This window comes from Cetorhinus maximus, chromosome 32, assembly GCF_964194155.1.
Source record: "Cetorhinus maximus chromosome 32, sCetMax3.hap1.1, whole genome shotgun sequence".
NCBI lineage: Eukaryota > Metazoa > Chordata > Chondrichthyes > Lamniformes > Cetorhinidae > Cetorhinus > Cetorhinus maximus.
Genome location: NC_135910.1, coordinates 18,835,556 through 18,848,520, shown reverse-complemented (window position 1 = coordinate 18,848,520; position 12,965 = coordinate 18,835,556). Strand labels below are relative to the sequence as shown.

The window sequence follows — 12,965 nt, the reverse complement described above, 5'->3', positions numbered from 1 at the left end:
TTTACAACAATTGATGATGGTTTTATGGTCAGTTATTGAGACTAGCTTTATATTCCAAACTTATTAATTGGAGTTAAATTCCACCAACTGGGATTTGAACCCATGTCCACAGAGCAGAGCCTCTGGGTTACTAGTCCAGTGACATTACCCACTACACCACCGTCTCCCATTGTGATCTGATATCATATCTCCCATGCATTATGTTATCGTGGCACTATGTGTTTCTAACTTTGCCTGATCACAATGGCCAGGGTTCCATAATCACAGATTAAAGAACTCTGTCCTTCCAGCATTACCGTAGGAGGCTATCACCCAGGTTCTTAATCACACCTGACGTTAGAATAGCAACTTGTATTTATATAGTGTCTCTAACATCAAAAAAAAGTTGCAAGCGTGATATTGAATGAAAACTTGAGGGCAAGCCACATATGGTATTAGGACATGTGACCAAAAGCTTGGTCAAAGAGTTAAGAGTATCTTGTTAGAAAGATTCAGGGAGAGAATGCCAGAGCTTGGAGTCCAGGCAGCTGAATGCAAGGCTGCTAATGGTGGAGTGATTAAAATTGGTGAAACACAGGAGGCCAGAACTGGAGGAGTGCAGAGATCTTGAGGATGTGGAGATTCCAGGGATAGGGAGGGGAGAGGCCATGGAAGAGTTTGACAACTTTTAAGATTGATGTGTTACTGGATGAGGAGCTGATATAGGTCAGCGAGCACAGGTCTGATGGATGATGAGAGTTAGAATAAGGCTGAACACTTTTTTTATGTAGAATCGAATATGGGAGGCTGGCCAGGAGAATATGGGAATAGTCAAGTCTAGCGGTAGCAGGCATGGATGAGGGGTTCAGCAGCAGATGAACCAAACAAAGCAGGAGGGAGCCAGGCAATGTTACGGAAGTGGATGTTGGTAGTCATGTTGAAGTGGATATGGAGTTGGAAGCTCATCTCAGTGTCAGATATGACACCAAGGTTGCAAACAATTTGGTTCAGCATCGGCCAGGGAGAGAGGGATGGCGTTGGTGGCTAAGGTACAGAGTTTGGGTCTGAAGATAATGACTTCCCAGTAATTTACTTGGATTGGATTACACACCCACCCTGTCATCTCCCTTACTGTACCAAACTAGTGAATAAGGTGGGGTGATATTTCTGGCTATTATGTGCTGTACTGGAGGCTATAGTTCATTGCTGAGTCAAGTGACAGGTGAACAGATCACACTGACAACAGAAGGGGTTTACTGTGTTGGTCAGAAGCTGCAGAGTGCCTGATGTTCCCTTACAAAGTCAAGTAAATAAGTGAAGATTGCAAAGCTACACCATTTGCAAAAGCCCTGTCGTTGCCATGGCAACAGACATCACTGTTCAATGTTCTGTATCATCCTGCGTTAATGTTGAACAGCCCAACGAGAAACTGTTTCGAGGTGTAAATTTCTGAAATAAAAAAAGATATACTCCTGTGTTGTCTTAGTACATTTATACTGCTGCAAAAGCATTGGTGCGTTTTAAAAGCTTGTCGGGAATGCTGCTGTTTCAGGTACAAGTGACCCCCCACACAGACAGTGGGTTCAAGTCCCACACCAGAAACTTGATTGACCACATCATTTAGGCTGACATACCAAGTGCAGCACTGAGGAAATGCTGCACTGTTGGAGGTGCCATTGATGTGTTAAACTGAGACCCTGTATGCTCTTTCAGGTAGATGTAAGTGATTCTATGACACAATTTTGAGGTGAGCAGGGAGTTCAGACCACTGTCTTGCTCAATGTTTATCCCTAAACCAACATCACACAACATGCTCGCCATTAATTAAGTGGCCAGTTAAGGCCCCTGAGACACCGATTGTCTCTGACTTTACGTAGCCCGTGCGATTTTTAGGCTGTCGCACAGGCAGGAGGGCAGGACACAATTAGTAAAACCTCATCCACAGGCAGGAGAAGAAGCGTCAGTGGCCTTGTCAAAGCGATTAGTGAGGGGTGCAGGATATCACTTGCTGCTGGCTGCTTCTGTGAACAGGACAGCTTCATCTCGCTTCAGAGCTACATCCAGAGAATTTCGAGGCTTCAGTTCAGGTCTCAGTGTTGTTTTCCAGGCCCCTGGAGGATTCACACTGCGTGGGGTCTTCCAAGTATCAGACAACCTTCCCTTACCCTGGGAATGGGGATTGTGGTCTCCGCTGGAGGCACCTCCTCTGAGGAGGGAGAGAGGGGCAGAAGGGAGAGGAGGCCAGGTGTCCCAATGCAGCTTCCAGGGGAGGGACCTGTGGGAGGAGAGGCGCAGGCACAAGGGGCACAGGGTCAGCAGGTGGTCCAAGGCGGAAGGGGCTGCAGAAGACGCCACTATCCTGCTGCCAGGGTTTACAGGCAGCGATGCAGCTACCTCAATATGTCTGAGGTGCAATGCCGAAGGAGGCTCCGCCTCTCCAGGGAGACGGTGACCTCCATTTGTCAGATGATCGGCCCTGAGATCAGCTCTGACTGTGGGGCTGGACACCCCATGCCAGTGTCTCTGAAGGTCACAGTGGCCCTCAACTTCTATGCCACCGGCTCGTTCCAGGGCTTTACTGTACGGACGAGGCCAGCCAGGCTGAGTGAGCCAGAGGCTTCGCAGCGATTGCTGGGTTCCCCCGTGTCCAGGGTGCTATAGACTGTACACGTGTGGCCATCAAGGCACCAGCGGGTGAGCCCGGTGCCTTCATCAACAGGAAGGGCTCCCATTCCATGAACGTGTAGATAGTGTGTGATCACAGGATGCTGATTCTACAAGTCTGTGCAAGGTACCCAGGCAGCTCCCATGACGCTTACATCCTGAGACACTCCCAGGTGCCGAGACTCTTCAGTGCTCCAGCCCGGCTGGATGGATGGCTGCTGGGTGACAAGGGCTACACCCTCAAAAGGTGGCTCATGCTGCCTCTCCGCCACCCAAGAACAGAGGCCGAGCAGAGGTACAACAGGAGCCACACTCCACAAGGGTGGTGGTAAAGAGAACCATAGGTCTTCTCAAGATGCCTGGACCATTCAGAGGACGCATTCCAATACCCCCCAGATCGTGTGTCACTGATAGTGGTTGAATGCTGCACTCTCCACAATCTGGCACTGGCTAGAGGGGACCCACTGGAGGAAGAAGATCCTGACACAGCTGCACAGGCAACAGACGATGAGTCCAGTAGTGAGTCCGAGGATGAGCATGGTGAGGAGAACGCTGAGGGCATAGACGCTGACCTGGGTAACCTCCAGGGAGGCAGGAACACCCGGGACACTTTGATCCAACGATCCTTCAGCTAGCCTACCAAATAAGAACCACCACCACATACCAGGCCTGCAGGCTCCATACTCGATCCCTGACAGGACCAGTTCCTTGGTCAACAACATACACTCTGTACCTTTGCAATAAAGTTTCAGGAGACACACGTCCATCATAACATCATGGCTTACCCTGCACCTACAGAACAAATGAAACATACAGAGGCCAATAGCACAAAATAATATCTCATTTACTTGTGAATGTGAATCATTGTAAAAATTAACATGAACCGGTGTTTTCCATCACACCATTAAAAAAGGAAAGAAAAATGGGGAAAGCAAATATCACCCGTGATAAGGCCGTGTTGTGTTTAAGGTGCTTTAAGTTTTTGCTTGCGGGTGCTACGTCTAATTGCTCCCCCCTCGCTGGCACCGGCATTGGAGCCTGCCCGCTCACTCTGCTGTCCTGTTGGCCTTGATGACCTTGGCGGGCGTCCTCTGGCCAGTGGAGCCTGTGCTGGCCCCACCTGGGAGGGAGTGGCCAGTGCCATGGCTGGCATCTCCCCAGTCACTGCAGCCTCATCAGATGCCACAGTCACTGGCAGAGGGACGGAGGAGCTGCTGCCCTCATCCGCAGTGCCCTGAGAGGAGCTCGCAGAGATGACATGCAGCTCGTGTGCCAACGTGAGGTCACTCTGGACCTCCCTGCTCACCATTGATGGACGGGCATCGAGCTGGAATACTCGGTGCCCAATCCATCTCCCACACCGACACTGACCAGCCGAGGTCATTGCCTGTGTGAGGGCTGCAGGTCCGAGTGCAACCCCAGGAAGCCCTGATTGAGCCCTGGAGAAGCCTCTGCATGAGAGTCGCCACTCTCTCCATGAAGGGGGCATTGCACTCGGCCATGAGGGTCAGCACAGTGCTTATGCTCCGCAGGAACCCCTCCACAATGGACACCATGGCACACATACCCTCATGTAACTCCGCCAGATCCTCCCGCTGGACATCCAGCATCTGCTGCCGACCCCAGAGGCCCATCGTCAGCCACCAACTGACCATTGTCCTGGTCCCCAGCAGTCCTCCAACTGCTGACGCCCTGGACACTCTCTGCCTCTGCCTGCACTTCAAGTGAGGGTGCTGCCCTCACCAATGTGCACCGATAGACTACACGGCAATGTTATGCCCATCGAGGTGCTGGTATCTGCGCTGGTGCCTGCTTCACAGAGAGGGTGTGATGCAGGTGCACGGTGAGCATGGTGGTCCTCAGGGATCAGGGGTGGACCTTCAGGCTCCTCATAGCGGCCGCCTGCTGGTGAGCCTAAAAGGGAGAAGGGGGACATGTCATTAGTTTAAGTCATGACACTCACGGTGTGCCTGGTACCCTGATGAGACCGAGATCTGCAGCATGGTGCCCTCGTCTTTCCATTATCAATGGGGATTCCAGGTTCCAGGCTCACAACAATATAGAGACTACACTGGAATGGTAGCAATAACCAACATTTCCCATCTCAGTGCACCGCACTCTTACCTCCCTCTGGCAGCCCAACCTCACTGCGGCCGCTTGACCGAGGTGCCTGGCGCCTCTCCAGCTCCGGGGCCTCCTGCTCGTATCAGGTGAGGATCAGATGTGAGGGTCCCCCGCCAGTCCGTGACCTCTCAGCATTGTTATAGGATGTTTTCTCCTGGAAGGACAGAGGAGCATTGATGAGTCCGCTCTCTACCTGCAGCACCACTGCAGCCTGGCCAACCCCACCTGAGGAAAACCTCGCAGGGCACATCCGATTCCTGACGCAAGGCACTCAGTCCAAGTAGACAGGGCTCACCCCCTTGGCCAGATCCGACCTCATTGGCATTTGCCACCCACACTCTAACACTCTGAGGTCCACAGGGGGGATGGGCAGCTCTTACCTGTTCTGCAAAGTGACCCACGCCCACCCGGTGCTCACCCTTCCCCATTGCAGCGGGTCACTGAAGCGTTTCTGGCACTGCCCCCATGTGCACCTCACCACGTCCTGGCTGCTGACCCTGGATGACACCTCCTCCCAGGCCTTTTTGGTGAGTACGGGTGCCTCCTCCTCCTGTCCCTGGGGACGAGGGTTTCTCTCCTCGCTGCCACCTCCCCCAGGAGGGCAGCTAGGCCCTCGTCCGAGAAACGGGGGGCCGACTGCCCCTCTGGCCTGCCCTCCCGCCTGCCGTGTCCACCCGCTGCGGTTTCCATTAGCAACACTCCCGCGTCCTTCGCTGGCAGCTTTCCAGGGGCTGCCAAGGCCGCATTTGAATTGGCCGCCGGGTCGCCATTGGGCCCGGCGGACATCATACCCTCGCCCCCACCTGCCCCTTCGCACTCATTCCCTGGCCCGTACCCCAGTGAGAGTCAGTGCGTGTGGGACCCGTACCCCAGTGAGAGTCAGTGCGTGTGGGACCCGTACCCCAGTGAGAGTCAGTGCGTGTGGGACCCGTACCCCAGTGAGAGTCAGTGCGTGTGGGACCCGTACCCCACTGAGAGTCAGTGCGTGTGGGACCCGTACCCCACTGAGAGTCAGTGCGTGTGGGACCCGTACCCCAGTGAGAGTCAGTGTGTGTGGGAACCGTACCCCAGTGAGAGTCAGTGTGTGTGGGACCCGTACCCCAGTGAGAGTCAGTGTGTGTGTGGGACCCGTACCCCAGTGAGAGTCAGTGTGTGTGTGGGACCCATACCCCAGTGAGAGTCAGTGTGTGTGTGGGACCCATACCCCAGTGAGAGTCAGTGTGTGTGGAACTGTACCCCAGTGAGAGTCCGTGTGTGTGGGACCCGTACCCCAGTGAGGGTCAGTGTGTGTGTGGGACCCGTACCCCAGTGAGGGTCAGTGTGTGTGGGACTGTACCCCAGTGAGAGTCAGTGTGTGTGGGTCCCGTACACCAGTGAGAGTCAGTGTGTGTGGGACTGTACCCCAGTGAGAGTCAGTGTGTGTGTGGGACCCATACACCAGTGAGAGTCAGTGTGTGTGGGACTGTACCCCAGTGAGAGTCAGTGTGTGTGGGACCCGTACCCCAGTGAGAGTCAGTGTGTGTGGGACCCGTACCCCAGTGAGGGTCAGTGTGTGTGGGACTGTACCCCAGTGAGAGTCAGTGTGTGTGTGGGACCCATACACCAGTGAGAGTCAGTGTGTGTGGGACTGTACCCCAGTGAGAGTCAGTGTGTGTGGGACCCGTACCCCAGTGAGAGTCAGTGTGTGTGGGACCCGTACCCCAGTGAGGGTCAGTGTGTGTGGGACCCGTACCCCAGTGAGAGACAGTGTGTGTGGGACTGTACCCCAGTGAGAGTCAGTGTGTGTGTGGGACCCGTACCCCAGTGAGGGTCAGTGTCTGTGGGACTGTACCCCAGTGAGGGTCAGTGTGTGTGGGACCCGCACCCCAGTGAGGGTCTGTGTGTGTGGGACCCGCACCCCAGTGAGAGTCAGTGTGTGTGGGACCCGTACCCCAGTGAGAGTCAGTGTGTGTGTGGGACCCGTACCCCAGTGAGGGTCAGTGTCTGTGGGACTGTACCCCAGTGAGAGTCAGTGTGTGTGGGACCCGTACCCCAGTGAGAGTCAGTGTGTGTGGGTCTGTACCCCAGTGAGAGTCAGTGTGTGTGGGACCCGTACCCCAGTGAGAGTCAGTGTGTGTGGGACCCGTACCCCAGTGAGGGTCAGTGTGTGTGGGACCCGCACCCCAGTGAGGGTCAGTGTGTGTGGGACCCGTACCCCAGTGAGGGTCTGTGTGTGTGGGACCCGTACCCCAGTGAGAGTCAGTGTGTGTGGGACCCGCACCCCAGTGAGAGTCACTGTGCACAGACAGCGTCTCTGGGATGATTCCAGTGGGAGTGAATCCGCTCCGGGTTTTCCCTCTGGCCGCCTGCAGTTCCCGCTCTGGGCGCTGGGGGATCCGAGGGCGCTGCCGGCGGCGTAAGAGTTCGGGCGGCTCGGGGAGCCTGGGCCTGAGGATCGGATGGAGAGCGGCCCAGCCCGGTAATTACCCCCGGTAACCGGCCCCCCCTCCCCCCGGTAACCGGCCCCCCCTCCCCCCGGTAACCGGCCCCCTCTCCCCCCGGTAACCGGCCCCCTCTCCCCCCGGTAACCGGCCCCCCCTCCCCCCGGTAACCGGCCCCCCCCCCGGTAACCGCCCCCCCCCTCCCCCCGGTAACCGGCCCCCCTCCCCCCGGTAACCGGCCCCCCCTCCCCCCGGTAACCGCCCCCCCCCTCCCCCCGGTAACCGGCCCCCCTCCCCCCGGTAACCGGCCCCCCCTCCCCCCGGTAACCGGCCCCCCTCCCCCCGGTAACCGGCCCCCCCTCCCCCCGGTAACCGGCCCCTCTCCCCCCGGTAACCGCCCCCCCCCTCCCCCCGGTAACCGGCCCCCCTCCCCCCGGTAACCGCCCCCCCCCGGTAACCGGCCCCCCCTCCCCCCGGTAACCGGCCCCCCCCTCCCCCCGGTAACCGGCCCCCCCCGGTAACCGGCCCCCCCTCCCCCCGGTAACCGGCCCCCCCCTCCCCCCGGTAACCGGCCCCCCCCTCCCCCCGGTAACCGGCCCCCCCCTCCCCCCGGTAACCGGCCCCCCCTCCCCCCGGTAACCGGCCCCCCCTCCCCCCGGTAACCGGCCCCCCCCTCCCCCCGGTAACCGGCCCCCCCCCCGGTAACCGCCCCCCCCCCTCCCCCCGGTAACCGGCCCCCCTCCCCCCGGTAACCGGCCCCCCCTCCCCCCGGTAACCGTCCCCCTCTCCCCCCGGTAACCGCCCCCCCCCCCCCCCCCCCCGGTAACCGCCCCCCCTCCCCCCGGTAACCGCCCCCCCCCCCCCCCTCCCCCCGGTAACCGCCCCCCCCCCCCCTCCCCCCGGTAACCGCCCCCCCCCCCCCCTCCCCCCGGTAACCGGCCCCCCCTCCCCCCGGTAACCGCCCCCCCCCCTCCCCCCGGTAACCGGCCCCCCCTCCCCCCGGTAACCGGCCCCCCCTCCCCCCGGTAACCGGCCCCCCCCCCTCCCCCCGGTAATGACCCCTGTTCCCCTGGTTATTACCTCTATCCCCAGGTAATTAGCCCCTTTTCCCAGTAATTACTCCCTTACCCTCAATATTAGCCTCCTTCCCTGACGTTGCCCTGGATACCGGTTTACTGGGTATTAGTGATTAACTGGGGATGTACCAGGTACGGGCTGGGTATTTACTGGGGGTTTCAGGCTGGTTACTAAGTAAATACACCCGGTTAGTTGACGTTATTCTTACCCAGAGGGAGGGTATTTTGCGTCAGACCTGGTTAAATGTGAAGCAGGGAGATTGCTCAGCTGGATTAACTCCCAGTTCCAGAAGCCCGGGCAGGGCAGGGTGGGGTGGTCCCAGGCCTGTGCTGTTAGTTGCCCTCACTCACAAGGAGGGAGCTGGGACCCTCACCGTCTCCTCCCACTAACCCCCCCCCCACCAAGCGGTGAGATCTCATCAGGTCAGCGTCCCTGCTCCCCTTTCATTTCTTGTTGCCCCAAGGGGGTGAAATACGGGGCGATAGCCTCCCTGTATCTCCCACAGGCGCCGCAGTGACCCAGCCATTCTGGAGGTGGGTGGTCCGATCAGCCTCGGTGTGTGTTTGTGGGGGGGTGTGATTTTGGTCGCTCATCCCCTGTTCTTTCGTCTCTCTTTGCAGTGAGCGAGTTTCTCCATGGAGTTTCTAGGAGGCTCCCGGTGTCCGGGTGCGAATCGAATTGAGCGGCAGGGAATTCCCAACGTGGCAGGACGGAGGGCGGTCTGGACAGGATGGGATGACTGCTGCACCTTTCCGGCGTGTTTCTAGGTACTGCCTGTTAATGGATTCACTCAGCCGTCGGTCTCTCAGCGGGAGCTCGTCTTAAAGCTGAAACTGACCATCGGCGCTGCATCGGAGGAACCGCTGATTCTCAACCCCGGGAAACATGTCAGAGCCGCGAGAGAACGAGAGGCCGGAGAAGGATAAGCGGGCTGTGAGGCCAAAGGTCAGGCGAGGGGAGCCTGAAGATCAGAGGGAAAGTCGCAGCAAGAGAAGGAACAGAAATTCCCACAAGTCCGAACTCTCTGACGGTGCCTCGGGAACGGGACAAAATGAGGGAAATGTCGGGAATCCTTCGGGCGGGAAATCAGGGAAACAGAACCCGGATCTGACCCGGGAGAAGGATTCCCATGACTTTGGAGCATGCAAACTGCACAGCAGATCCCTCAGGCAGCGGATTCAGGATGTTGTGGGTCAGTGTTTCCCCATTAAATCCCACAGCCTACATTCTGCCATCTTATCCTCCTCCAAGAGGAAGATCCACATTAGTGAACTGATGCTTGATAAATGCCCCTTCCCTGCTGGCACAGATTTAGCACAGAAATGGTACCTGATCAAGCAGCACACGGCCCCTGTGTCGCAGAGCTCGCCAATGCTGGATACTGCATCCTCTGGCGGGACCCCCGTGGAGGATGAAGATGACCGTCTGCGGGAGAGAAGGCGGATCAGCATTGAGCAAGGGGTCGAGCCTCCCCCCCACGCACAGATCCACACCTTTGAGGTGACAGCGCAGATTAACCCCTTGTACAAACTGGGGCCCAAACTGGCGCCAGGAATGAATGAGTTGGCTGGAGATGACCGGGCCACACTCCAGGTACAGGAGAGCGTGTGTGTGGAAGAGGTGTCCCCTCCCCAACTGCCCCCAGAGCAGGTGGAGATCAAAGATGGCTATCGTGCCCACACGCAGATTGACTACATCCACTGCCTGGTTCCCGACCTCCTGGAGTTGACCACTTTTCCTTGCTACTGGGGGGTCATGGACCGATACCAGGCTGAGGCCCTGCTGGAGGGCAAGCCAGAGGGAGCCTTCCTGCTGCGGGACTCAGCACAGGAAGACTACCTGTTCTCAGTCAGCTTCCGCAGGTACAGTCGCTCCCTGCACGCACGCATTGAACAGTGGAACCACAACTTCAGCTTTGATGTCCACGACCCCAGTGTCTTCCATGCTCCCACTGTCACTGGCCTCCTGGAGCACTACAAGGATCCCAACTCCTGTATGTTCTTTGAACCACTCCTCTCCAGCCCCATCAACAGGACCTTCCCGTTCAGTCTCCAGCACATCTGCCGAGCTGCCATCTCCAGCTGCTCCACTTACGACGGGATCGACCTCCTTCCGATTCCCAACACCCTGAAGGAATACCTGAAGGAATATCATTACAAGCAGAAGGTCCGAGTGCGGCGTCTCGATACCAGGTGAAACCAGCAGAAACTCGCTGTAAACTGACCTCCGAGACCTGAGAGAGAGGATCAACTTTAAATAACGACTTTCTTATTGTTTACTATTTATTTGAAGACTGCAAAATCCGTGACCTTAACCCAACAGTATTTTCTTGGGGGTTTTTTGTGCTAATTTTATGTTCACCAGAGCACCAAAGTATTGCAGCATAAAAGCACAGATATGTGCAATGTAAAGCTCCCTCTGCACTGTCCCAATAACCTGCCTCGCCACCCTATCACCCTCCCAAAACCTCACAGGAGTCGGTCCTACTGCACTAATGTGATGTTTTATCCATTACTTCTTACACCAGCCATCCTACATGCGATTGCCACCCTCCGTGCCAATCAGTGCCCCAGCTGAGACTGACCAACTGATTTCACATCGGACTCCCACAGCTCGTGAGTAAAGGAGACTTTCCATCCTTTATGCAGACTGGATTAAAACATGGTTATCAGAGGTGAAAGCCCAGGTGTGCCATGTATCATCTTTATTTACTGCATCTCACCCTGCCCCACCTCCCACCCTCTATCCCCCCCGCCCCAAATTTTCCAGTTTGTAACTTTGAAAAGGCAAGGTGCACAAAAAAACTGAAGACATAAATCACCATTGGGACCACTACTGAGTGCTGCTTTGTTAAAGGTTTAGTTGTTACACTGACTTGGTGTAAATATGGACCACGTTAATTGCGGGTAATTAACAAGATATCATTTCCAGAGATTCCATCTCTTATCTGTTGGCTGTGTCCCCTATGGCACAAAGTGTATGGACTGTCAATGCACTGAATTATTGATGATGCTATTGAACAAAACACAATCTTAATCTAGCACATGATTGTTGCGATGTATGTCATTAAATCCTGAAGAGTGATTCTTAAGGCTGTAATCTCCTTGAGTAACTCCCGGCGAGCCAGCAGATAAATCCACCGCATGTTTCACTCCTGGGGTGTACTCAGAGCAGAAAGACCCAGTTCCTGGCCTGGCCTGAGTTTGATTATCTCAGTTCGGGTCAGAATATGGGCTTCACTGCATCTCTGGGCTAAGGAAGGGGACAGAAAAGTTCCTGATCTCCGTTGTTATCCAGTGACCCACCCTGCAGCAAAGTGGGTGAGGGACAGGATTGGCCTTCACTGTACTGGCCGCTGTGTTCTAACAGTTTGTGGCCATACTCTGACAAGGGTCACTTAGGGTGTGGCTCCATAAGATTACAGATCCCTGTACAAATCCTATATGGGCACAAGCTCGCAAATCTTCACGGTAAAATCACTGGATAACCGGACGGGTTGGTGAGGTTACAATTCGCGAGCTGCCAGTTACCTCAGTTTTATTTATAGCCACATTTTTCACCTATGTAATTCCTGGATACAAAAGTCTTTCAGAGTCTGAGAACTCGTTGCAGGGGGAGTTAAAATGATGCAAAGTACTTTCAGGATTGATGCCTTGATAAATTAAAAGCTCAAACTAATCTTTACTGTTGTCCCTCAGCTCATCAAGCAGGACACTTTTCACGTGGTTCAATATTCTTTGATGGTCCAGTAAGCTTAGGGTGATGGTCAAACATCATTGTAATGGAGGTAGAGTTCACCCATAGTTCCTAGCAAGAACGAGACCCCTCTATTATAAGCGCACACACTCAAAGGCCTGGGATTTTCACACAAATTCTCTCCCTCTCCCGCAGCAACTTTTTGGAGGAAGATTGTTCATTTTTCCTTCTTGGGTTCCCTCTGTCCCCACGGCCAGAGATTGGGGAATCCCCTGTGGAAATTCTGCCCCAGAATCTTTTGTACCTGGTACGTGTCCAACATACTCACACTTTGATGTGAGACAGTCTTTCAAAATAAAAGCTAGCGAAAGCCCCAGTCGCTGACCTGTACCCTGAAATTCACTAAATAATTACAATTGCACTCTGACTGACCTCAGTGGGTTAAATAGCTACATGGGCCTAGATTATCCATTCAGAGCTTTATTTTTGTTTGATAACACTCCTCTGAAGTGCATTGGGACATCTTACTATGTTAAAGGCACTATATAAATACAACTTGTTGCTAGGTCAACGGCTTAATACCACAACCTGAGACTATGCACAGGCAAAGCCACGGGAGATCTGTCGGTAACCAATGCAGGCTATAGAGCAGTTTCACTCTCAAAGTATATGGGTAAAAAACAGTCTCTATTGGCAGGAAACTGATTGAAGCTGGAGATACACATTTGGAGAAACAAATAAGGGGAAATAAAACCAAGATTAGTCACAGCAAGGTGAACAAATACACACATGGGCTCTGACTGTGTCACACCTAATGAGAAGGGTAGAAGATCAACACTTTGTTTGTTTTTCCCTCTCTTCTGAAGGTGTTGACCCTTTCGCTGAGCCCGATCCTTTCCTCCCATCATCGGGAGTGGGAACTAAAACAAAAAAAGCTGGAAATACTCAGCAGGTCTGACAGCATCTGTGGAGAGAAAGACAGAGTTAACGTTCCGATACGGACTC

General features: G+C 55.2%; 1 protein-coding gene across 1 annotated transcript; it reads left to right on the top strand.

Moving 5' to 3' along the window:
* The first annotated feature begins 7,139 nt into the window (after positions 1-7,139).
* socs9 (suppressor of cytokine signaling 9) lies at positions 7,140-11,942 on the top strand. Its single transcript, XM_078533414.1, has 2 exons — positions 7,140-7,225; positions 8,885-11,942. The coding sequence occupies exon 2, from the start codon at positions 9,150-9,152 to the stop codon at positions 10,458-10,460; it is 1,311 nt and encodes a 436-aa protein (XP_078389540.1). The 5' UTR covers positions 7,140-7,225; positions 8,885-9,149; the 3' UTR covers positions 10,461-11,942.
* Positions 11,943-12,965: the final 1,023 nt, after the last annotated feature.